At 40.8% G+C, this 26,306-nt stretch overlaps 1 protein-coding gene across 3 annotated transcripts in view; it reads left to right on the plus strand.

The window, feature by feature from the left end:
* The window catches only part of NKAIN3 (sodium/potassium transporting ATPase interacting 3), a 691,062-nt gene that overhangs the window by 302,238 nt on the left and 362,518 nt on the right, over positions 1 to 26,306 (plus strand). For all 3 annotated transcript variants that reach the window (XM_090040058.1, XM_090040059.1, XM_090040060.1), the window contains exons 2-3: positions 7,777 to 7,914; positions 18,367 to 18,447. In XM_090040058.1, coding sequence (XP_089896184.1) covers positions 7,777 to 7,914; positions 18,367 to 18,447 — 219 coding nt within the window. The remainder of the gene's footprint in view (positions 1 to 7,776; positions 7,915 to 18,366; positions 18,448 to 26,306) is intronic.

Consider the following 26,306-nt stretch of genomic DNA (forward strand, 5'->3'; position numbering starts at 1 on the left):
TGCTTAATAACATATAAAATAGTGTTGTAAAAAAACAAATGAGTATTGATCAAGGCAGAAGAATACAAGCTCAGAATTAGATTACTTTCAGCTTCATATAATTAATCTTGTGGGGCTAGACCTTTTAAAAAGTTCATTCCCCTTTAGCGCTATGTCTGTATGACACAAGGTATCACCATGCACAGGCACTCCAACCTAGCTTTGTATATGTGCTAATTCTGGAACCAGAAGCAAGGCACTCCACCTGAGCCAACAAGCCCTGCTTCCGTAGTAATGGTTCTCAATTGGGGTCTACAAGACCCGTTCAGGGATGCTGTGACCACATGAAATTGCCATGTGGACTTGTGTTTGGAGGCTTTAAAAGGTTGAGAACCAATGTTCTATGGAAATGTTGAACTTTTTCAAATGTGTTTATCACCCATGCACTCCCATTGTGACATGTATGACCAATTTTTAAAATAAGCAGAAGTCTTTTGAAAATTTGGCCCTAGTTGTGTGGGTGCAGCACATTGACTTTTTAAATGACTTTGAGAGTATACATCATGTTGTAGTCACATGACTTTTTTTCTTTAAGGCATCTTGTTCTTCAAGAACTGCTTGCAAACTAACAGTGAGGCAGTGTCCTGTCTTAGCATATCTTCATGATGGGCTCCATAATTAATTCCCTCAAAAGATACCATAAAGCTTCTGCCCAAAGGCAATATATACTGTCACAATATGAAAGATTACCATAAACCTACCTTCTTTGTTTTTTTGCTTTACTAATTCATTTACAGGGGAAAAAAAGTCCTCTTTGAGACCTCAGCAAGCTGAGCTATACACACCGCTCCTTTCAGCAAAAGGCAACACAGACTTTCTTAAACTAATACATTTATCGTGTTATATCTTCCCTTCTCTTTTCTATATCTGTGCTTTGGCCTCCACTAACCTTTGCCACTGCTCTTTGTGTTAAGCTCTTTCAGCAAGGATGTCATATTCTTTTTGTGTTCTATATTAGCAACAGTCCCTTACATGTACACAGTGACAGCCAATTACCCATTTGACCAGCAGTGCAAAGTCACTTTTGATATCATACCAGCAGCTTCTTTTCCTTTGGCAATAACATGTCAGAAACTAGTGATTTCTCTTTTGTCTTGTGCAGCTGAACTTACTATACATGTTAGTGATTTAGTAAGAACTGCATTGCACTCTCTGAATTTTAATAGTCTTCATGATATATTACCCTAATTATTTTGTTTAGTCTGCTATTATAAGGGACAGGCAGGTTCAGAATTACCCCTATGCTAATATTTCACTTGTGCAAGCTAGTTCAGTAGCCACACCACTCAGCTACCACTGTATATTTCTTACCTCTTGTATTTAAATGTTCTCTCTTACTCCTAAACCTGACGTTCTCCCATGTATTGTAATTCTTAATAAAATCAAGCATACTAATAAAATTTCAGAGCTGAAGTGAAAGTAAAATAATCTACACTTAAAAACTGTTTTACAATCTATTTAATGTTTCTCTGATTCCATGAATTTCTGTATTACTGTTGCTTCAACTGGTTGTGCAGCTTATCAAGGATTCTCGGTTTTATCATTTAATAAGCCAGATGTTTTATTAACTTGGTTTCAGTGCTTTTTAGCTAGACCTGGTTGGGAATTTTTTGATGAAATATTTTCATGGGCATATGCTTAGTTACCAAAATTGAAACTTTTAAAAAACGAATTTGCAGGGTTTGACTAAATTTTGTTAGGATGCTATCGTATACTCCATAGAAATGGATTGTAAGTTGGATATGAGCCAAAGGTGTAATGTGAAAAAATGCTAATAATATATCAGAATGTATGAATGGGCAAATGGCTTACACAGGTGATCCTTGCGCTCCATTCAGCACTGGTGAGGCCTGCCTTGGTGCGCTGTGTCCAGTTTTGTGCACAGCAGTTCAAAAATATGTGGTTCAGTTGGAAAGGGTCTGGAAGTAGGCAGTAAAAAAGAAATCTAGATAACATGACTTGAGGGAAAGTTTGGAAGAACTTGGATTATTTAGTGTGGAGGAAAGGTGACTGAATGGGGACTTGATGGCAGTCTTCAAATACAAAAACACTGATATAAAGAAGATGGTGATTAGTTATTCTTTTTGTTTGCTGAGGATATTACAGGAAGTAATGGATTTAAACTGCAATAGGGAAGACTTAGGTTAGATATTAAGGGCTTTCTAACTATGAAGCTGGCTAAACACTGGGACAGATTTCCTAGAGCGGTTCCAAACTCTCATTCAGTGTTTTAAGTGCAGGTTAGATGATTCTTCTTTGAGGCACTATTAAAGATGAGCTTCCTTCCAGCCCTGGGTTTCTGTGATTCTATCAATTTCAGCCCTCCAGAAGGAATCTGGGTTTTCTTTAGCAACAGATTAAATTTAAGAAGGAAATCAGAGATTTGGAGAAATCTACTTTTTCTTTAGTAGCATTATAGAGTATTCAAGTTCCATGGTGAGTAGCACCTTTAGAACTGTCAATTCAGTGCTTATTAGTAGTAATAGTGATGATCATCCCTGTTCATTCCACTCTACTGTTGCAGGGAGTTTCTAAAATTGTACTTGGAATCCAAGCCTTCTGGATAATAGTATCTAGGTTGACTTTCATGCCTATTTTTCCTTTTGTTTTTTGTTTTTAATCTTCTAGAAGTTTAAGGTCCCCTAAAACATGCTTGAGAAGGCACGTAGTTTTAGTATATTGCTAAAGAGCTACAGCTGCGTCTCATTTTAAAAAAAATACTATTCTAATTGTACGTATTTGCTCTTACTCTTTCTTGGTGGATTTTGAATATAGTAGGCATGGTATTACTAGACATTGTTTTTAATATAAAAAATCTAAATAGATATGTGATTTCAAATGCAGAGAAGACTACATTTGTAGCACCATAAACCCAATTACATATAATGCTTAAAGGCTGCTAAATAGTGTTAGTTTTGTTTATATTATGATGCCTTTGCATCCTTCCTTACATGCACAGTCTTTCAATAGGACCTAATAGCACTTTGATTATCAAATTTATAATGGTAATCTCTAATCAGTGTACCCTTTAAAACGCATTTTTGTGTTATAATTTAAAATGGAGTGTTATCTATTATGCTGCTGACAGAAAAGGAAATTGAGTTTTTATGCTTATTTTGAAAAGTTGACTTCCTAAGTCTGCTATGGTGGCTCATCAGCCACACAGGCTCTGATCTGTACTTTGGAAGTAAAATAGTACCTGACCATTTGAGAACTATACTCTATAGGGAGTAGTTGTTGGGGCCTGCTCTTAACAGTATGTTCTGATCTCTTTATTTACTGGGAGCACCTTGGCAATCATTTTCTGTTGCTGCCTTGCAGCATTGTTCGCTGCTGCTGCCTAGCTCTTTATTTTGCGTCTGCTTCGTAAACAATATGTGGCACTGAGGCTTCTTCTCCACTCACAGTGCAAGAGAATTAAAGTTCCTCTGAGGTGTTTCAGTTCAAACCAAGAAAAAGGGTCTGAGTTAATGTGAACACAATCTGTTTCTGGTTTTCAACACAGCAAATTGAAAGGGTTTGGCCAGAGAAAATTGACTGAACCAATAGAGTGATATCATTACAAGACGGCTTTGCAGCCTATCAGCACTTTTTCATTGCTCCGTGTAGGAAGAAGGATACAGAAAATGGTAAGCGAAACTTAGTGAACCGTAGAGGGGAAAAATATGGGATATATTTTTATTAATTGATCTTGTTATAATCCTACTACAGTTTTCTGCTGTGCTTTGAAACTGTACAGCTTCTGGGGTATGCCCTTTTCATTTTAGGGCCGGACTGCCAGTTCTTCTGGTTACCGTAGTAGAATACTGATAGCAAAGCAGCAGCAGTCTGCACATTCAGTTGTAACCTGAGTGCTTTTATTCCTGAACTACAAGAATAGAGAAGGGGGTATCAGCTCATTCTCCAGCCATGTTTTTTAAGAAAGCGATAGCCACCACTACATTTTGTACAGAGCCTGCCCCTGAGAGTGTACGTTAAGTATACTCTGAAAATACTGTCTGGTATGAGTCCCTCAGTTGACTTAGAGGAACAATTAGCTTCTCAGGCCTGAATGAGTGAGGCACAAAACTACTTGGGACTGTCAAAACTGAGACACTGCCATATATGCTCAGAAATAAAACCTTTGGGCATCTAGGGAACTTTATGGTCACAAAGTGAACTAGTTTTGGAGTTGAAGTTCCTCCAGAGTTAGACAGCAGCTGAACAGAGGTTTCCAGGATCTCAGCTTTGGGCTTAGGAAACTAAATTCCCTTAAGTCATGATGTAGGCACCTAATTTCTTTTTTGTATCTGGTCCTTGACCTCATTTTTTTTTTGTATCTGATTCTTGACTTTCACAGTTCACTTCTACAGAAGGCGACTGTTGACCAAGCTAGATGCAGTGAGTGAGGAGAACAGAGGGCAGGGTTAAAGGAGATAGAAGCAAGAAGAGAAACTCTCACTGCACAAGCCAAGGAGCAAAGGAGCTATGAGACTGCTCTGGAGCTTTACCAGTAAAGGGTTTCTGCACTCTTTTCATGCTGTCTTTACTTTAGTCTATGCGTAGGTTTCCCAGGAGAAAGAGGTCCTTCCAGCTGAGACAGAAAATAAGTCTTTTTGTTATTTCCAATCTATCGTAAATGATAGTCCATGCTTCTGTATATTGGGGTAGGCCTGATGCTGTGTATTTACATTGATTTAAATGAGACCACACTAAATTAAAAACCTGATCTGTACTTGGGCAGTGAGTTTAGTTGTAAACATAATAGGCCAAATTCTGCTCCCAGCTACACACCCAGCTTATTCCAACAAGCAGAAAATGAATCTGGACCAGTATGTGTAAAATGCAATGTTTTGTGTGATAAGCCATATATGATGATGGTATGGTTGGTATTCGTATTCCATCTCCATATTTTAAGTGAATAGTTCAGTGTTTCTAGGGTTTGTAACAATGTAGTAAAATCAAGCATATGTGTAATAAATCCTGGCATGCATAGGAATTTAGTTGTTGTTCTGTGGGATTCTGCTTAGCTGCTCAAAGATGTCTTGCTACAGGTGAAAAAAAAATATTGAACTGGGTTTAAATTTCCACGGGCGCATCCACACATACAAGCACATATGCTTGCAGCAGCTCAAATAGAAGCAGTATAAATCTGAGCTGGGGCTTTTTGCCTCAGCACACATTCCCGGACATGCACTTTGGTGTGGGGCAAAATAACCCTGCCTGGCTCCTCCTGGATCTGCAGCCAGGGGAGCTAGAGCCTGGGGCCTGTGCTGTCCCCAGCAGTATAAAAAGCTGCCCTGTCCTGACCCCAGCAGTACAAAAAGCTGCCCTGGCAACTAGCTCAGGGCTACTCGCTCTCAGGAGCTTCTGGGGCCTGGTCCAGCCAACTGGTACCTGGGGACACTACCCCTTGTGCCAGCTGGACTGCTGAAGCATCCCTGAGAGTTTCCTGCACCCTTGACCCACTGCAGCAGTCTGGGGGCAGCTGCAGCAAAACATATAGGTATTTAGAATTAATTTTATTTTGATGGTAGAGACACTGGTAGTTTATCTCTACAGTGTTAAAGCAATTTGGAAGCCTACCAGTGTCTCTATCATCATAATAAAATTAATTCTAAATACCTATATGTTTTGCTGCAGCCCCCCCAACAAGAGCCAAATGGCCCCTGCAGGGGCTACCCCACCCTTGCAGGGCCCACATACCCCATCCCCGCTTGCTCCCACAGCCCCCTGGATTGCTGCCCTGCCTGGACCCATCCCCTGCTGGCTTCTGTAGCCTCCCCATTGGCTGCCCCTCCAGCACTTAAAAAAAACAAACAAAAAACAAAACAAAAAGCCTTTACTCACAGCAGGAGCAGGGGCTCCGGGGGCTCTGGGGCCTCCTGGCAGAGCCCCCCTACATGCAGCATGGGGCAGTGGGGGATACTGGATCCCAGGCTGTGGCCTCTGGGGCTATCACCCAGCCCTGCAGTGTGTGGGGTGGGGCTAGTGACCCCAACAACAGCTGGGACTGCTGGTGAGTGTGGGATTGTGGGGGCTTGGAGGGCAGCTGGGGGTGCGGCCGGGTGGGGCAGTGATGGGGACGCTCAGGGAGCAGGCGGGGGCTGGGGTTGGGTGGGGCAGGGATTGGGGGGCTCAAGGAGCAGGTGGGGGGTGGGGGATGGGGCCAGGTGGGGCAGGGATTGCAGGGGCTGAGGCAGCAGGTGGGGGTGGGGCTGGGTGGGGCAGTGATGGGGGCACTCAAGGAGTAGGCGGGGGATGAGGCCAGGTGGGACAGGGTTTGGGGGCAGGTGGGGCAGGGATCTGGGGGAATGGGTAGGGCCAGAAGATGGTCCTCTCCCTCCTCCTCCAGCTCCCCCACCCTTACTTATCTGCAGTGGAGTACAGGTCCAGCTTCCTGCAGCTGGCACACTGCCTGCCCCACATGGGCAGGCAGTGTGCTTCAGCCCCAGGGTGAAGGCCAGCTGCAGAGATGCTCTGGCTGCTACCAGAGTGTGTCTGTGGAGGACCCAGTGTCCGATTGCCTCAGGGCACTGTCTGGGACTGTGCCCTGCCCCACTTTTTTTCTCTGCAGGTTTTTGTGACTCCTGGATATTGAGGAGTCTAATTTTGCCCCCACGATACAAATGTGCAGCGCAGGCAACATGTTCCCGTTCGTGCACATGGCTCTTGCAGCATCTCAAAGGAGTTTGTGGGCACGCCCCACAAATGTACTGCATGAAAAGATGATTTAAATATTTTTATAACCATTGATAAATTGTCAAAATGAGTGAAAAATGGTTTTGTTGAAAAATCAAACAATTATAATTGTTGAAGAGGTGTTTAAAAGCCAGTTTTGGGAGCGAATTTTTAATCCAGCCTCTTTTACAAATAATTTAGACATTGCCTTGGGGTTTAAACGTTAGAATTATGTAGTATTTGGAAATCCTAATCTAGATTGTGCTATGCTGTCATTTGTACAAAGGTCAGACTTTCCTCTTCTAATTCTGGGCTGCTTGTGACAGCCAAAGTAACCTGTATCATAACATGGACAGCCCTGAGGAACTGTCAGTGTTATAGCAGCCTACTTCTAGCTTTGTATTTATCATAGCCAGCAATTTTTAAAGCAGTGGTGGCCAACCTGAAGCATGGGCAGCCTGTGTGTATAGCACATGGCAGGTGTAGAGGGGGTATGCAGCACAGAGACAGGTAGAAGAGAGAGCAGAAAGCAGAGCATCAAATCGGGCAGAGAGCAGGAAGCAGAACAGCAGCTTGGGAAGGGAGCACAGGGCAGGGAACAGAAAGCTGAGCAGCAGATTGGGTAGGGGAAAGAGGTTGGAATGGCACTTAAGAATGGTTCTAATTTGTGGTAGGTCTGTCACAAAGGATGGCCCACGCTGCTTTAAAATGCTACCTGTTATGCTACTGATACCAACACACCCAACTAACCAGGACAAAATGAAATGTTGCTTCCTTTGGTTTTGTACTTAATTGTGAGGCAATGCTATAATTAGTGAGGAAGTAGTGCAAGTTAAATATTTATAAATGCTTTATCACAGAGATAATTTCTATATAATAACAAGCAGCAGTGTTCAGATACTGATAACACTGAAAGATACCATCAGGGGTTACAGCTCCCAGAATTCAAATTCCAAACCCCACAGAATTTTAATGAAAGTCAATCCGGGTAAGGCTGCTGCGATGATATAAAAATGACAAATATTCTGATTCAGCCATAATTAAAATGTTAATGTTCTGTTATGTGCTTCCTTACAGCTGGCAGCATTAGAAAGGCAGATCTTTGACTTTCTTGGTTTCCAGTGGGCTCCTATTCTTGGAAATTTTCTACAAATAATAGTCGTCATATTGGGTTTGTTTGGGACCATACAATTCAGACCTCGATACATAGTTGTGGTAAGTCCCTCTTATTGACGTTGTGTATCTTAACTTCTTGCGTTACGAAATATAGTTCTATGCTTAAAAACACCTCCATTCATTTCTGTGTTAACTTTTGCAAACCCTATTCCCTGCTTATCTCTTTGCAGCTTTTTGACCATTAATATTAGGGTCATTTTGAGGTATAAGAAGCTACACGAGGGGCACATCTACACGTGCCTCTATGGTACTGTTTTTACTGCACCGTCATTTAGTACTTCCTTTTTGAAGTACTAAATGATGGTGTAGTAACAGCCTGTACTGCACTGTGCTGGTGGTGCACAGTTACTTTTAGCCACTACATTGCCATAGTAATGTGCAATAGTGAGGGAATGCATTGCCATGGCAACATAGCTGCAGCATCATGGTTTGTGCCTTTTGACGCTATGTCATTGTAGTGCGTTGCTACAGTGACATAACATCACATAGAGATGCCCCTGGGGTGTAAACCACCATGGTAAAACTGAGGCTAAGATCTTAGTGGGAGTTGAAAAGGGTTCATCCAAATAAATATATGGTAAAAATATTGTCAGTAAAACTAGACAGAAAAGAATAGGAAGAATCTATAATGTCACGCTTTTGCTGTTAGCCAACCTGTAGTTGTAAACATTAGGAAAAACATTTTTTTTATAGATGATCTTTCTATCATTGGCTACTGTATACCTGTATACACCTGTCTTTTTAAACAAGTCATAGACACTGTTGGAATTAAGATAGTGAATTAAGTGGATTGTTGACTTGACTTTGTGTAGTAATTCCTATGCTTCCAGAGTGCTTATTAGCCTGATCCTAAATGTATGTAAACTGATCTGTTTTTGGTATAAGTAATCTGAAGTCACAAAGATCGCCTCTGGGGTATAATGCAGCTAATCAGGTTGTTCTCCCCATAGCCAGGAACGAAGAATTCAAAAGCCATTTCACAATAAGCCATCACAAATACTTAAGTTTCAATGTTTCTAGTCCAACATCTTGAAACCTGTAATTTTTTTCATTTCTTAAAAAGAACAATTGCCCTCCCCTAAGGAGATGGTGGGCTCAGTATAATATCAAGATTCTTTATACTCACTTCAGCTACTGACCCTATAAATAACTAAGAAAGGACTGATGCAAATACTTTGCACTTTTATCTAACAGCTTGCTTGTGAGAATCACTATGTGTGCTCTATAATTTGGTTCATGTTTGTTTCACTTTCTACATAAAGCAAATGAAGCACAGAGGCATAAGGTGTCTTGCCCAAAGTTGCATTCTTTGACAAAACTAAAATGAATCCTTGATATCTTGATCCCTAGTCTAAGTCTTTTTCCTTCTTGAACACTTTGAAGCCTCTCTTACCAGAAAGAAATATGAAATGCAGCATATTAACCCAATATTTTTAGGTTGTTTTTAAAGTAAATGCATACATTAAAAAGAAGTTGCATAACTGCATAGATATAGAAAAGAATGCTGACCAGATATTTTAACATCAGCTCTAATTTGAATGCATCTTTAAGCACATGCTTAAGTGTATATGTTTTATTATATGGGAATACCCAACATTTGGAAGATGAGCCCTCAAAGCAGTTTGCATTGGCCATCATTATTTTTATGTATGAAGCAAAACTCCCACGAAGGATGGCTCACACTGCTTTAAACTGCTACCTGTTATGGGTATTGGAAATTGGCGGGGCTAGATCCTGAAGTCCTAGTACAGGTCCCCTAATAATCCATGTTCCTTCAGAATCCATGTTTCACAGGGCTCGCCTGCTCCACAGGACCTGCACAGGGATCCACAGCACAAGACAGGAGAAACATGTGAATCAGTTCAAGCTGCAGGCTGCTTTAATTTGTGCTGTTTCATCATAGTATAAATAGGACTATCTGAAAGACTCTGTCACAAGTCATGGTACAAGTTGCTTGTCAGATTCTGAGATCAGATTGTAGTCCAGAGCACAAGTGTTGCTTTATTTCCTGGGAAACAGGCTGAACTTCAGAAACTGGAATTGGCTACTGGAAATATTCAACAAGGGCCAGAGTTTCAAATCTACTTAGGCACTTGAGAATGTAGAGAGTTGCATACTGGGATTTTCAGAAGTGAGTCAGGTATCCAGTTCATGTAGGCTAAGTACAGACGGTCAGAAAGCCTAAGGCTGGATTGATTCAGCCTTTGCAGGTTTGTCTAAGCTGCAAAGATTAAACCGAGAAACAACTGGCCACACATTTATCTTTGATTCAGAAAATGTAGACACATCCCTGCAGTGGCCAGAAGTCAAGGGGCAATAGAGCATGGCTCACTGGCACTTCCTCTTCCTGCTGCCCTAAAGTCTCTAGGATTTGCAGTCCAGCATTACAGAAGCAGGACTCTGCAGGGTTGTTCATCACTTCCTCTTTCTGCTTCCAGGTGCCTCTGGGATTTGTAGTCTACCATTACAGCCAGCAGAAACTTTTAGTAAGCTAAACAGGGCAGGGCAGCTCTGTACTCGGGGAAAGGGCGAGGGTGGGGGTTAACTGGGGGAAGGGGTGTTTAACCCATCTCCCTGGCCTCAGACCCCAGCCAGGGTTTGCCTGGAGGTGGCAGTCTTTGCATCTCTCCTACACAAAACTTTTCTGCTTGGAGCAGACAACACAACCTAGTTCAGGGCTGGAAAGTATGTTGGGATGCTGGGGGACTTTGATTTAACTTGAACCATGATAAGGTCTGGGACAGAAGTTTCATAAAGCAGTTTGACCCAAATCAGTTAAGTCATATATTACATTCAGCCAGGTTTATATTAAACCAGTTTCAGCTATTTTGAAACTGATTTATGTGCACTGACTTTCTGTTCTGTTACAGGTTTAAATCAGTTTCTGATCACTTAAACTGGTTTATGTCCTTAATCTTAGACAGTTAGGGCACATCCAGTTGAGTATGCATGTGCCTCTTGTGGCATCTCAAATCAGTTTGAGATGCCACAAGAGGCACGCTGAGAACAAAAAAATGTTCTCCATGCTGCATATTTATAGTGCGGGCTCTTAATTTGATACCTGGATTTCCAGGTATAATCTCTTGGCCTGTAAAGATGGGAGAAATTGGACCTAGTCATTGCTTTTCTTTAACGTCCTGTAGAGTTCTAAGATAAAGGAGGTTGAAATGGATTGAACAACATCCTTAGTCAATCAGTATATTCAAAGTCAAGTCAAAGAGTTGCCATCATTTTAATGGCTCCCCCACTCAGTTCTAATTTAAATAAATCTCAGTGAACAATCCAACATGCAATTTAGCACATGTGTTATTTACAATACTTGAATATTTTTGGTAGAGGTGAATAAGCCCAAAGCTCTCAAACTGATTAATTTTCTTATATTAGCTGATTTGTAATGAATGCAAGTATTCCTTTTCAGAGAAAAAATTACTTAAATTTGAATTCTAACCTAGAATATAACATACTATGCACATAGCTCTGAAATTACACTGTTATCCATTTCTCTTTGTGTTCTTTTACTCTAATTTCAGAGTTCTCCATTATTAGGAATTACTAGCAATAGCAATAGTCTAAAACTGTTAAAATCAATTAAAGATTGTTACTGGATACTTGGTATCCAGTTAGATATTAACTGAAAAGCATCCAGGAACATCTCAAAGCTAAAAAAGAGGTGTACACCCACAGGAAGGGAGGGGCTGTCACCAGGGAGGACTATACCTCCATTGCTCGGGATTGTAGGGGGGCTGTTAGAAAGGCCAAGATGGAGATGGAAGTGGGACTAGCAACCTGAATCAAGGATAACAAGAAATCCTTTTTTTAAATACAGAGGGGGTAAAAAGAAGGCCCCAGGTAACATGGGGCCTCTGCAGGACATGCTAGGAAATCTGGTGATCTCACCAGATGACAAAACCTATTTAACAATTTCTTTGCCTCCATTTTTCTGAGAAGGGGCCAGGTCATACCCCCTACCAGGATTCCCGATGGTCCCAGGGGAGGCACAGCTAGGCCCAGGGTCATAGAAGACCTAGTCAGGGAACTTCTGGTGGGACTGGATTTGTTCAGATCAGCAGGTCCTGATGGTCCCCACCCCAGAGTGGAGGGAATTAGCAGAGGTCATTGCGGGACCCCTGGCACAGCTTTACGAGCAATCGTGGTGCTCTGGCAAGGTACCAGAGGACTGGAAAAGGGCCAATGTGGCCCCCATTTTCAAAAAAGGGAGGAAGGAGGACCCAGGAAATTATAGGCCTGTTAGTCTTACCTCAGTCCTGGGGAAGCTCTTTGAGAAAATTATCCAGGTGCACATCTGCGTGGGGCAAGCAGGGGAGTATATGCTTAAGGGCAACCAACATGGGTTCATTAGAGGCAGGTCCTGTCAGACGAACCTGGTGGCCTTCCATGACCAGGTCACAAAATCCTTGGAGGCAGGTGTTGTGGTGGACGTAGTCTTTCTGGACTTTAGGAAGGCCTTCGACACTCTCTCACCCCATTCTCGTTAAAAAATTAGGAGAATGTGGTGTCAATGCCTACGCATTCAACTGGGTCGCCAATTGGCTAGAGGGCCACACCCAGAGAGTGGTGTTGGATGGGTCATTTTCGACCTAGAGGGATGTGGGCAGTGGGGTTCCCCAGGGCTTGGTCTTGAGGCCCACACTGTTCAACATCTTCATCAGTGACTTGGACGAGGGGGTATAAAGCACCTTGTTCAAATTCACAGATGACACTAAGATGTGGGGAGAAGTGGACACACTAGAAGGGAAGGATAGGCTGCAATTGGATCTGGACAGGTTACAGGGGTGGGTGGATGAGAATAAGATGAGATTCAATACTGACAAGTGCAGGGTACTGCACCTAGGGAGAAAGAACCAGCAGCATACCTATAGGCTGAGGAACTCCCTTGTCGTCAGTGCAGAGGCAGAAAAGGATCTTGGAGTTGTGATAGACTCCAAGATGAACATGGGCTGCCAATGTGGGGATGCAGTCAGGAAGGCTAACCACACCTTGTCATGCCTCCGCAGATGCATCATAAGCAGGTGCCAGGGGGTGATTCTTCCCCTCTATATGACATTGGTCAGGCCACACTTGGAGTACTGCGTCCTGTTCTGGGCACCGCACTTCAGGAGGGATGTGGACAACGTGGAGAGGGCCAGGGGAGGGCCACTTGCATGATCAGGGGGCAACAGGGCAGGCCGTACAGGGAGAGGCTACGGGACCTGAACCTGTTCAGCCTCCACAAGAGAAGGCTGAGAGGGGATCCGGTGGCCGTCTAACTTACCAGGGGGGACCAGCAGGGAATGTGAGAGTCCCTGTTCCCCTAAGTGCTACCAGGAGTAACTAGGAATAACAGCCATAAGTTGACAAGAGTAGATTCAGGCTAGACACCAGGAAGTGCTGCTTCACAGTCAGGGCAGCTAGGATCTGGAACCAACTTCCAAGGGAAGTGGTGCTCACTCCTACCCTGGGGGTCTTTAAAAGGAGGCTAGATAGACACCTTGCGGGGTTATTTGACCCCAGCATCCTTTCCTGCCCATGTCAGGGGGTCGGACTTGATGATCTGCTCAGGTCCCTTCTGACCCTACCAACTATGAAACTATGGGGGTTTTTTTCCCTACCAGTACTGATGATAAACTTCAAAAGCCTTCAGAATGATGAGTCATAGAGCCAAAACTGACATTTTTCATATCCCATCCTAATGTTTTATGTCATGATTCCTGCTCATCTCTCACAAATTGGGCTCTGGTGATAGGTCTGGCAGGAATGGTCCTGATGATTAGGGACCTACCCAAATCACGATTTTGCACAGGAATGACAAAAAACGGTGGCTTTTGTGATTTTCAGCAGACCTTCAGGCAAAAAAAATTTACTGAAAATAAAATGCTGGCTTCCCAGTGGGAGCCAGCAGCTGTTGTGACCCAGCCTCGCAGCCTGCTGGCAGGGTGAAACCATCAGCACAAAGTGGAGCAGCCAAGATATCAGACACCCCCTCCTCCCTCCACCAGTGATTGTCCAAGAGGACTGCCTTTCATGGGGCTCTGCCCCTTTGCCAATCAGCTGGAAGGGGTGGAGCCACACAAAAAGCATTCTTTGGCCAATCAGAAGTGAGGAGCAGGGCTGCCAAAGCCCCTCAGCCAATCAGAGGTGTGGGGGCCTCCACTGCAATAAACGTGTGAAAATAGTGGCCAGCTCCATGATCAGCCCACAGTATTGCCCATCTGCCACCTAAATTTGGGTAGGTCCCTACTTATGGCTAAGAAATTCTTTCTTTGACGTTAACACTAAAACAATGTTCTCCTTTTGTCACGAATGCTGTTTATTGGAATTGTAGTATCGTAGTCAATACAAACTAGAGACGTTTTTTCTTTTTAATATTCAGCTGTACAAGGTGCCCTATACATTCTGTCATAGATATTTAGTAGTGCTATGCAATTACTGTGTAGACTAGAGCTGGAAGTTGGGTGTGAGAAGGCTGAGATTGACTGGGCAAGGAAACCAGGACTGGAAAGGGAATTGGGGCAGAAGACAGACATGAACAAGGAGCCAGGGAGAAACTGAGACTGGTTTGGCAAGATTGTGACTAAGAACCATTGGATGGGGGAAGGGTAAAGTGATGACAGATACAATGAGGGTGCTGGGATAGAGTTTGGACTTGGGGGAAAAAAATTGGAAAAAGTGAAGGAACCTGAAGAGGCCTAAGACAGGAAATTAGGACTTTGGATATGTGGAGACAGGTATTTGAGGGAATGGGAGAAAATGGGTAGAAGTAAAGAGTGAAGGAGCAAAGGGTAAGAATGCAGATTGAATGAGGACCTAGACAGGGGGAACTGAAACTAGCTGGGTATGGAGTCTAGGGACGGCCAATTGTGGAAAGTGTGACAGAGCAGTGGTGCTCAACATATTGGTCCCACAGGCCAGGGGAATGGCACAGGAGAATGGGCCAGATCTGACTCTGTGCACTGGGATCAGGGCTGTGCCATCCTATTATGCCTGGATCAGGACTGGGGTTCTGCACTTCCCCTGCCCAGCACCCATGTACCACCTTTGTTCAGCCCTGCATACTGGGATCAGGGCCCCATGTCATCTCTGCCCAGTCCCACATGCCAGGATCAGGGCTTTGTGCTGCCTTCTGCTGGCCCCGTGTGCCAGGACTGGGGCCCTGCACTTCCCCCACCCATGCCCACATGCTGGCATCAAGACTGGGGCCCTGGATGCTGAAATTGGGACCCAAGGACCCACACTCCCTTGGCCTGGCTTTACATGCTGTGATGAGGCACGATGCTGCTCTGAGCACCTTATTTAGTGCACAGGGCTATGACCCACAGGGCTTCCCACATACCCATGAGGAGCCCTGCTGGCTGGATCTGGCCTGCAGACCTGGGCATGGAGCACCCCTGTGATATAATAGAGATGTGTGTGGAGGGACAAAACTAGTCCTGGGCAAGTAGAATTGATAGGAAAGGATATGCTCACAGAACATATCCCCTTCTTTTCCTGGATGGAATTAAAGATGCCCGAATCTCAGCTTTCTTTTCTTGTCAGCAAATATCTGTGATGCTTACTGTCAAAGGGCTTGAACTCCTCTAGGGCTGCTCCACACAGAGCAGATCAGCCTATTAATGCTATCAGTTACTAGCTAGCTGAAGTGGAGCAGTTGAAACTAAATTTGGAGGTTATAAATTTCATCTCTGCTGATAATCCCGGTGGGCACATGCACACACAATGTTTATCGATGAATAAAGTTGACTGATTAGTTAGTTGACTAATTAGTTATGCAGTAAACATCTCAGTATCTACATGTGCACCCCTATTAGGCTGGAGTAAACTAATTTACTTGGACTCAGAATAGTATTTGTTAATTCAAGCACTATCCTGCTGCATAGTAAAAAAACTCCACAGCAGCATATTTGTAGATGATGCCTCAGCTGGCTGGGCCACTGAAGAGACCCTCATGCCCCAGCCAGCCCCTCCACAGCACATTGAGTTGTGGGGAGCAGTCCTGGGCTGTCAGGCTGACTCCTGGGACTCCTAGAGCAGCTGGGGCTGCTCTGAACTGGCTCAACATACTGTGCAGGAATAAACTCCAGAGTTTATTGCTCCTGGGAGCATGTTCAAACAGAAATCAGCTCTAGAGTTTATTCATGCGCAGTAATAACACATGTAAATGCACCTGATGAGTATCAATATGACACCACCTACTGGAATGTCTTGTTTTTCAGTTTGCTTTTTTCAAAATATAGGAATTTGTGAAAGTGTGTGAACACTCAAAACTCCATCTGTGTGTGCGTATGCTTGCCTTAGGCTATGGGCACAAAAAGTTATTATGAAGTTGGGACATGGTAACTCATGTTTACGCTCATATCCCACAGTAAATGCAAGATATTTTGCACATCAGTAAAAGTGAAGTGAGCTCTTTGCTGACCTTGCAGCAAGATGCTCTTGTATCCATAACCTTACTCTGCCCCAGCAGAGTCAGCTATGGTAACCAATGGCAGTTTTGCTTAAGGTGGCTTTCATTGTCATTTTGCAAAACTTCTATTGGTTTTCATGGAACAGGATCATATCATATATTGGTATAATATGAAGTAGCTTACATGTGAAGTAATACTTACCGCTAAATATCTGGTGACGTATTCTATCAATGTAGAGATTTGTTTTCTATTATATTGTTTTTAAAGTAGAATTGTCTGACTATTTTGAAATCTATTTTTAATAAACAGTTAAAAAGTAACATTACAAAAATTTCAACACGTGGATAAGAATTAGGTGTTCATGTTGTTGAATGCTGGTGTTCTTAAAGATATCCTTCCACAGCTTGGCTATTGCATATGCATAAATCAATTATTGTATTTGATACAGAGTTTATAGTGGGTTGCCACAAAGTCAGAGAGAGAAAAACTACAAGGTATCTTTTTAAAATAAATAATATATCAAAGGAGAAAGCCTTTTTATTAGCAATAGATCACACCTATTTCAGTAATTTTATCATTGTATAATTAAAAAATTAAAAATGAGCCTTCATTAGTATAATGCTCTTCTTTGTAATATAGAGACTATTGACTGGGTCTATTAATCTCATTTTGTTTATTCATTCTCTACCTTTCACATAGTAATCATCCTCAAGAGTCACAAGTGCATCATTAAAAAATTTAAACTAAATAACCCATTTTGCATATGGAAGATACTGGAGTGCAAAAATGAGTAACATGCAAAAAAAATCAAAGCATGAAAAATACCAACCCCCTTTCCATGGCACTGTTTGTTATAAATCACAGGGAGATGGAGGAAGAAGGAAGCATAACTGAAAATTGTGCAACAAAGTCAAACTGACAGCACCTTTTGAATAGAAACAGGACCTGGCATTTTGTACATTATGGTGGTGTTTTACTGAATATATAGAAGCAAAACAACAGCATCTTAGCATGACCTGGTCACAGTTAATTGGACGTGTAAAGCTTATAAACAACCTTTCTTTTACTGTGAAGGTAAATAGCATGTAAATGTAAAGGGACACAGCCAGTCCAGCATCTCTTTACACTGTTTTTGAGTGCAGCTCCATCATTGCTTCTTATGCAATTAGGTATTCATATATAAATGATTATGAACAAGAACACTTGGATAGGTAATTGTGCCATCCTACAACCCTAGTTAGGTAAATGGTGCGATCCCGTTGTAAATAGCATTCGTTTACTTTAAAAAAAAAAAAAAAAGGTGAATAAAATAAGTCCTGGGTCATTTCTGTGTGAACAGATCCTTGCATCAGCATGGAACGCAGGCTCTGGAAGGGAGCCCTGCAGGTCTGTGCCTCTGTCTCTTCAGGTTTTATTATAAGATTGTGATGCTTTCAAATCAACCAATCCAAATTTAACACTTCTGACAGCAGATACAGTGCCAATCATTTTCCTGGTATTATACCCATTCATGCCAGAGCTGAATTTGTTCTGCAGAGTAAACTTTCAAAAAACAGGCTGTCATGTTTAATTGGAAAAAATACCATAACTTGTATTAGAAGAAAGTTCTTGGAGACCAATTCATGTTTAATTTGACTCATTTTCAAATGACAACCCCATAACTGATTAATAGCACTTCTGGTTTATTTGTTCGTTTCTTTTCCTACTTCTTTTTCTGTTAACATTTTCTCTTACAAAGTAGACTATCATGCACCTAAGTAACTGTACAATTTTGAGAGATCCACCAACAGAGCTGAATAATGAGATGCATATGAGTCATAAATGTCCCCAAAACAGCAATCCAATAAATCTAGGTTTTATTGGTGTTTATTTAGAGCAGCAGAAAATATTGAATTTGTAATTTGCTATGGTTCTTATGGGACTCAAGCTGGAAGTAGTGTCTTTCTGGAGTCTCCCTGCTTAGCTGTTCCCAGAAGAACTGTATGTATTGATATCAGATTTTTTATTATTGATTTGCTCAGTATAGTCTTTTCATTTTCACAAATGTATTTTTCTTTCTTTTTGCTTTCATCTGGATCTCTGTGTCTAGTACACCGTGTGGACTGCGCTCTGGGTCACGTGGAATGTTTTCATTATCTGCTTCTATTTGGAAGTAGGCGGACTTTCCAAGGTAAGGTTTCTCATAATTCTTTAGGATTATAGAGGAAAAGTTTGATAGCTGTTAGTGTTTGAAATTACTGGAACAAAAACAATAGTATTATTTTAACTTGTGATCATGGCTTCAAAGGATTTTTTTCTCCGCTAGCTAGAACTTTAGTATTTTAATTTATCTTTACGAGTTTGGAGGTATGTAAATAAAGTTATGCGTTATGAACCAGATTCTATTCCAGTGATTCTCAGGTAGGATGCTGCAGGGTGTCATGCAATTTTAGAACTGTTAGGTGTGCAAACCTAACTTGCAAGATAAACCCAGAGATTTAAAATAGGAATCCATAGTGTTAAAAACTATTCTGATCTGTCATGGGTTTTCTGAGGTCTTTGCAGCAGAAGAATTGATCTGTTTTTTTGTAGTGGAAAATTGAGTGAAAAATAAGAGCTGATATTTGCCTTGGGTCTATTGAGAGGAGCTTTGAGTCCAAGAAGGTTGAAAACCACTGACTTGTTCGATGTATAACTGAAATTAGGCACCTAAGTGTTATTCTATCCTGTTATTGTTGAGTCACTGAAAAACAATTAATGCAAAAGGTGTGTGGGTCCCCATCTTCCTCACTGCTTTCTGATGACTCAGTCTTAAGACTGAGATAATAGTATGTTACAAAAGTAGAAAAAGAATTCCTCAAGAACTGCATCATCAAACCCATGGTATACCTAAGCTATATAGATGGCATCATCATCATTTTGACCAAAAACCTGCAGTCTCTGATTGATTTCCATCACAAATTCAATAACCATCACCTGTCCATCAGACTATCTCTTGAATACTCCAGCACCAACGTTTCCTTTTTAGACATTATGATCAATTTCCAGAATGGCAAAATACAAACCACCATGTACAAGAAATCCACAGACCAACATACATATCGACACAGAACAGCAATCACCCTTAACATATCAAGAAAGCTGTAATATACAACCAAGCCCTTCTATACCAGCGCATTTGCACTGAGGAGAATACCCATAATTGTTACCTTGCAAATCTCAAAAACACACTGCTCCAGAGAGAGAAATTGTACTTTTGAAAGATACACCTGGATACCATGTGAAGAATTGCTGCAGTACAAAAAGAAAATCCTCACAAATCTCACAACTTCAGTTATCACCTACCATCCTTCTGTGGAACCTATATGGAAAATCCTCAAACAGTTACAGCCCATACTAGAAGAATACCCAATTCTTAAAAGATCCTTTCAGAAGCATCCATCATAGCCTTTAAACAAGCACAGAACCTCACCATACTCATCACTAGAAGCAAAGTTTCTATCACTCAAACCACACTGAATGGCTCAGGACTATGCTGGGACAAAAACCGTAAAACCTGCCAATACATCTCCACCACTCCGACAATAACTACATCCCACAACAGAACCATCACCAGTCCTGGATCTTACAGCTGCACCTCCAGAAATGTAATACATCTCATCTAGTGCACCAGATGCCCTGATGGAAAATATGTAGAAGAAACCCAACAACAACAACTGTGCGCCAGAATGAACGCACATCAGAAATGTATCAAAGACAAACCCCCCCAATTATCTGTAGGTGCACGTTTCTCACAAGATAACCACTCTCTCTCCAATCTCTCAGTTCTAATTCTAAGCGGGAATTTACAAAACACATTTTGTAGACAAGACTGACTATGACCTTCACTTCATCAACCTACTGGATACAAAAAATAATGGACTAAATATAGAAGCACATTATAACCTGCCTGCCATTTGATAACCCCAGGTAACCTGTCTGCATTTTACCAGCTACATTCTATCCCCAGTACAACATTCTTCTTTCTCCCTACCCCATCTATCTGTGTCACAGCTGTTGCTTCCCATTCCCTCTGAACCTCACAGCCACACATTTCCATTTTCACAGGCCTGAATTTTGGCTTCTTTTCTACCCAAAATCTTGCAAAGAACTTTTTTACAATTATTTAGTTGGTCTAATAAAAGGTATCACATCTACCCAAAGAACCTTGTCTTATAAAAGTAGAGAAATCAATAGATTTTTCAGAATCTGAACAGTATGGACTAGAATCACATTTAGTTGCCTAAGTCCAATTGGACCCTTAATTGGTAGAATAGAATGTGGCTGGTTATACATAGGTGAATCTTTAAAGAACCACTTAAAATCGACTCAAATGCAGATTCAAGATTTTGATTGTTGAAAACAAGAAAGATCACTTTAAGAGAAGCTTTGAGTATGCAAATTAAAAATGTGTCTGAATGTTCTGAGGCTGGCTTGAAAACAGTTAAAAGGGAATGACTAAGAAGGTTAATGTGACAACTTGTTGAGCAAATTGTTCTCACTATAAGAATGCTAATTCAGTAAAAGAAAATTCATGAGAAAGGATGACATTTTTTGCACATTTGAATAAATCTTTTCTTTACTCAGTGCTCAATACTTTATTGATTTCTTTTTTAAACTAGTGATTAGAGTAGAAACATTTGCTGGAAGCTGCAACGCATACTTTCCATTCAACAATGTTGATGTAGGTCTGTTTCTGAACACATCAAAATCAATAGAGTCTTTCCCTTAGCTTCTGTGAAATTAGTGATGGATAAAGTAAAAACAAGCATTTATGGAGGAAAAGCATTCCGTGATCAACTTCATTATTTCTCAGTTTTAAGTTATCTTACAATATATATATGTAGTCAGGTGGAAGAATATCACAATGTTATTGCTCAAAGGCTTATTGCTTTCATTCTTTTGATTTAGGGTGCCTGTATGTCTGAGATCCGTGCATCATAGTAAAAAATATTAGATTTTGAAGAGTTGTTTCACAGTTAAAAGATGTACACAATATTTCTTCAATTAAAATTAGTTGGGATTTTGCCATTGACTTCCATGGGAATAGTATCACAACAAGTTTGTAAATGAATCAAGTGAGGGAACTTTTTTTCAATGAGATTTAAACACTGGTATCCTTTTTTAGGACAATTCTTTTAGGACAAAAGTATGCTGGGAACCACATAGTCATGAAATAATGTAACTGAATGAAATGTTTTATACAGAAGTTACAAAATACTGACTAGTGAAGTCATTGAGGCCAGCATTTTACTGTAGATAATTTTGGTTGAAGTTTTTTTTTTTTTTTTTAATCATGGGTATCAATGATTCAGATCCTTTAGTGCAACTAAGGTAAAAAATCATAGAAAATTTGGATTGGAAAGGACCTCAGGAAGTCATCTAATCAAACTGCCTGTTCAAACAGGACCATCCCCAACTAGATGGTTCCAACCAAAGTTTGTCTAGCTGGATCTTAAAGACCTCCAGGGATGCAGAGTCTACAGCCTGTCTGGATAACCTGTTCCACTACTCTCCTAGTTCGAGAGTTTTTCCTAATATCTACCCTAAACTTCCCTTGCTGCAACTTGAGATCACTGCTCCTTGTTCAGCTGTCTTCCACCACTGAGAAAAGTCTAGCTGCATCCTCTTTGGAACAACCCTTCAGGTGGTTGAAGGCTGCTATTAAATTCTTCCTCAGTCTTCTCTTCTCTAAACTAAATACGCCCAGTTCCCTCAGCCTCTCTTCTTAACTCATGTACCCCAGTCCCCTAACCATTTTCATTGCCCTCTTCTGGACTGTCTCCAATTTGTCCACATCCTTTCTGTAGTGGGGGACCCAAAACTAGACACAGTACTCCAGATGTGCCCTCACCAGTGCCAAATAGAGGGGAAAAATTACTTCCCTCAATGTGCTAGCAACACTCCCAATAATGTAGCCCAGTATGCCTTTAGCCTGCTTAACAACAAGGGTATACTATCAGCTTACTGTCCAAAATGTTGGTAAGATGCTGGCTATAAAGCTAATAAAGGAATAAACCCTGTAAAAATATTTTTGGTGGAAGATGGGTATTAAATCAAACCTGAAATTTTTCAGGAAATGTCTATTCTGGATTATATTTTCAACCAAAGTTGCTTTTTGATTGCTGAAATCCAAACAAATATTTGTTTCTGTTGATTTTTATTTTGAAGAGGAAAAAAATATATAATTAGCTGTGTCTAGCAGCTCTCTATATTTTAAATGCTGTGTCATGCATATGTGTTCTGAGCAGAGGCTGATCTAATTAACAGCAGACAACTCTGTCTACATCAGTTTCTACCATTATCACCTGAAGAGCTGAAATGGTGGTAGCAACAAATGGTAATTGTCGTCCAAACGGCTTGGTGTAAAATAGGTCTTCAGCCAGACTGAACACTCCCAATGACCCAACAGAGTAAAACATTCCCCAAATGTTGATCCTCTCTCATCCTTGGAATTGCAGAGATGTCTATTGTGTATCTTTTATTTTAGCTGACCTGCACAGCTCCCATCAATACTTACGAGATTTCTGAATGAGAGAAAGTATTGAACAAGTCATTTAGGTGTGCAATTTGCAGTGAGGGTCTAAGGGTAAGAACGTCCCTTAAGTTATGATTCTAAACTGATTAGACTTCGCTAGTAAATTACCATGCTTAAAAGAATAATTTGACCTTAATTGAAAGATTAAAGCTTTAGTGCAGGGGTTCCCAAAGTTTTTTATGCCACGGCCTGGCAAACCGCGGCCCAGCAGTCAGAATCGGCTGCGGACAGAATTTCCAGCCGAAAGACAGGTAACGATACCCGCACCTCCGGGCGGTGGGGTGTGCCAAACCCTTCGCTGCCACGGGCCCTGCAGAAGGGGCCACAGCCTCTCCACCTGGCTTTGGGGGGGCCGCGGTTTGCCAGTCCATGGCTACTTCCAGTCCAGCAGCCAACCGTGCTGCAGACCAGCAGTCGACCCACCATAGCCCGGCACTGGGTCATGGCAAGGGAATTGAGAACCCCTGCTTTAGTGTATCAAGACTACCAAACGTACGTGGTGTTTGTTTTTTTCTGATGAGGAAAGGGAAACAGTGAAGAACATCCATTACTATTCAAATGCTATGTACAGTAGTATGAAACTTCTCTTTCTTTTCAAAAAAGCAACATTTTTAGCATAGAGTGATTTTGGATGTCATCTTAGGCAGTGTTTTTTTTCTTTATTGAAAAATGTATTTTATGTTTTGTAAACAAAGTTAAAGTCTTTTCTCCACCTTGTAAAATTTAGAGCTGCAGAATAAACTGGTTTTTCCCCCCCCCAAAATGCACTTTTATTTCCTCCCTAGCCTGTTTACAACCCAAATTCTCCTAATAATTTCAGTTTAAAACAAAATTTGGGAGGATTAAATTCACAGAACTGAGGAAGATGTGAGGAGGAAAGAAAAAGAAAGATAGTGACTCTATAGTACATTGGTTAGAAATTCACTTAATCAAGTGGACGTATAGATATTTTCTATTAAATGAAACAGGATCCACAAGAAAGACTGAGAATAGCACACCCCAGAATTATGGTTGCTCTCTGAAGGAGGTTGGTGGTGTCAATTCAAATCTCAGTCAAAGGAGGGAACTGAGTTGGATTTTCCACATCCTACATCTAAGTCCTGGGCTGTTGGTAAAAGACCCTAACCATTTTAGGCTTTCTGTTTTGGGAAGGTGTCTAAGTCCAGCCCTCTTTTTGCTATAGATACCCAAAATGGGATTGAGGTATTTGTGTGCTGTGTAATGAAATGTTTTGTTCAGGCTGAAGTGTAAAGACAAAGAAAACTTTTAGGCTTGCATCAGTTTTTTGGTTTTGTTTTTTTCTTTTCTTTTAAAAATATTGGGGACAAGATTCAGCCTCTAAAGTAAATATCAATTATTTGTTCTGTTCTACAAAAAAAATCTACCCGACAATTATATTTGCATTTCTTTTCATTTGCTACTCTTATGACACTGAGAAGGTAATTTTAAGTGTGTAAATTTTATTTTGTTAATGCTACTGTAGAAGAGGAATTAGTCTGCAACTATTAACAAGTTTTAATGGTAAACTTAAGAATGATAAAATGCTACATGGACAAGATGTTTACCTGCTGAGCTCCTTAATTGTGTGCATCACTGTGATGGGGAATTAAGATGTGTTTAATAGCCACTTTCAATAGTACATGGGCCAGCTATGCGTATACATTTGTAAACAAGATTTTGAAAAATAGACACAAACTGGAGAATTAAGAAACAACATAACCTTCATATCATGATTAAAAATAAAACTTGGCTGAATTTAATACAACACAAGAAGCCATCATTTTGAAATTGCTTGTAAATCTGACCTTCCATATCTTATATACAGGCTGTTCATTTTCACTAGCTGCTTCTTTCACATACCTTTTATTTTGTGAAAAGAGGTTTCATTAAGCTAACAGGTATACTTAATATTTTTCTCTCTCTAATGCGATTCTATATTTTGTACCCACTGAGAAACGGATTTGTTATTTTTAGCAGCGTCCTGTTTGCTGATATTGAGGCTTTCCCCCCCTTATTTTTGTTGTTCTAAATTACTGCCATGCTTACTGGATCCTGTTGTTGCCTCTTCCCTATTTCTGTGTCTAGTGACAGACTTCCTCTGCAGGGATAATGTCTGAGTCAAATACATGGAATGATTGGAGACCTTTCTTGTGCTTCAGTTAAGCTGTGGATGACTCTTCACAATGCCTGTTTTCTCCCTACAGAGTACTTCAGCTCACCTCAGATGAGCTTCCTATCTCTCTTATATATTTCACCTAAGCAACTGTCTAAGGTCGATTTGTTCTTCTATCTAGTCAAGGATATTTCTATTTAGTCTGATCAGTTTTTCTTCAGCATATCTGTTAAGTGTGAACTTTGTCTCGCTAAAATTCATTTTTAGGTTGGCTTTCAAGGTTGAGCTCTGTCAGCTACGTCTGTCATGTGTCAATGTTTAAGCAGGTATTTGCATGGCAAATATTCATTACTCTCTAAAAATAACTTCCAAAATGACCTTTACTTATTCTCTGGCCCTTAGCTTTAATATACAAATTTAGGTAAATGTGATTCAATCCCTGATTTTTTTTTCTTCTTTTAAAAACTCAGTCAAGCCTTTTGGATAGGGTAGGATATGAATCTAACCACCACCACCACCTATTAATTCAGGTAAAATTCCATTGGTCTCAATCAGAATTAATAACAACAGTAATAGCTGTTGTTGTTGTTTCCTGTTGAAGCTAATTGGAATTTTCCATGTATTAATTATCTATAATCAATATAAAAATACCTTATTGCCAATTTTTCTTGTTAGTCTTTTCTTATCAGTGAAAGTTGAGTTGGCAAATTTGCAGACAATTCTGTGAATACATGGAGAGTTAGAGACAGAGCAGTGAATCTTATTTTTGAGCAGCCTCTTCAGTTGGTGTACAGGGACACAGCTCCATTTCAATCAATGATTTACACCAGTTAAGGAAGTGACCCTACTATTTAATAATATTTTCTACTGGAACAGCTACAGAAATTAAATTCCAGAAGGAGAATTAATATAACACTTCAAGAGCTGAGGGTTAGGGGAATTTGATGTTATTTCCTATAGAAAATATTATGAATTTAATCATTCCTGATTAAACCCAAACCACTTCTGGATTCCAGATGCAGGCACGCAGTTTACAAAAATGGTACAAGTTATATCTCTTCATCTCAAAAGGAGTAAGTTGCACAAAAATAATGCTGTTTTACAATTAACAGGAACTATGAGGATGTAATTTAGTGCTAATGTTTTCTATGCTTGTACTGTAAAATAATGGGCAGTAATTAAATATGAGTCATCAGTTCTGGGCTGTATTAGTGTTTTAGATGTAAGGCAAGGGAGGTCAATATTCTACTCTACTCAGCCAGCACACAGTAAGAAAGATCTAGGCAAATGGAGTGTCCAGAGGAGAGCAACAGGAATTATATACTTTGAAAATGACCTTGAAATAAAAATGGAAAGAATA

Source organism: Crocodylus siamensis, chromosome 3 (assembly GCF_052110815.1).
Source record: "Crocodylus siamensis isolate JL-2025a chromosome 3, ASM5211081v1, whole genome shotgun sequence".
NCBI lineage: Eukaryota > Metazoa > Chordata > Crocodylia > Crocodylidae > Crocodylus > Crocodylus siamensis.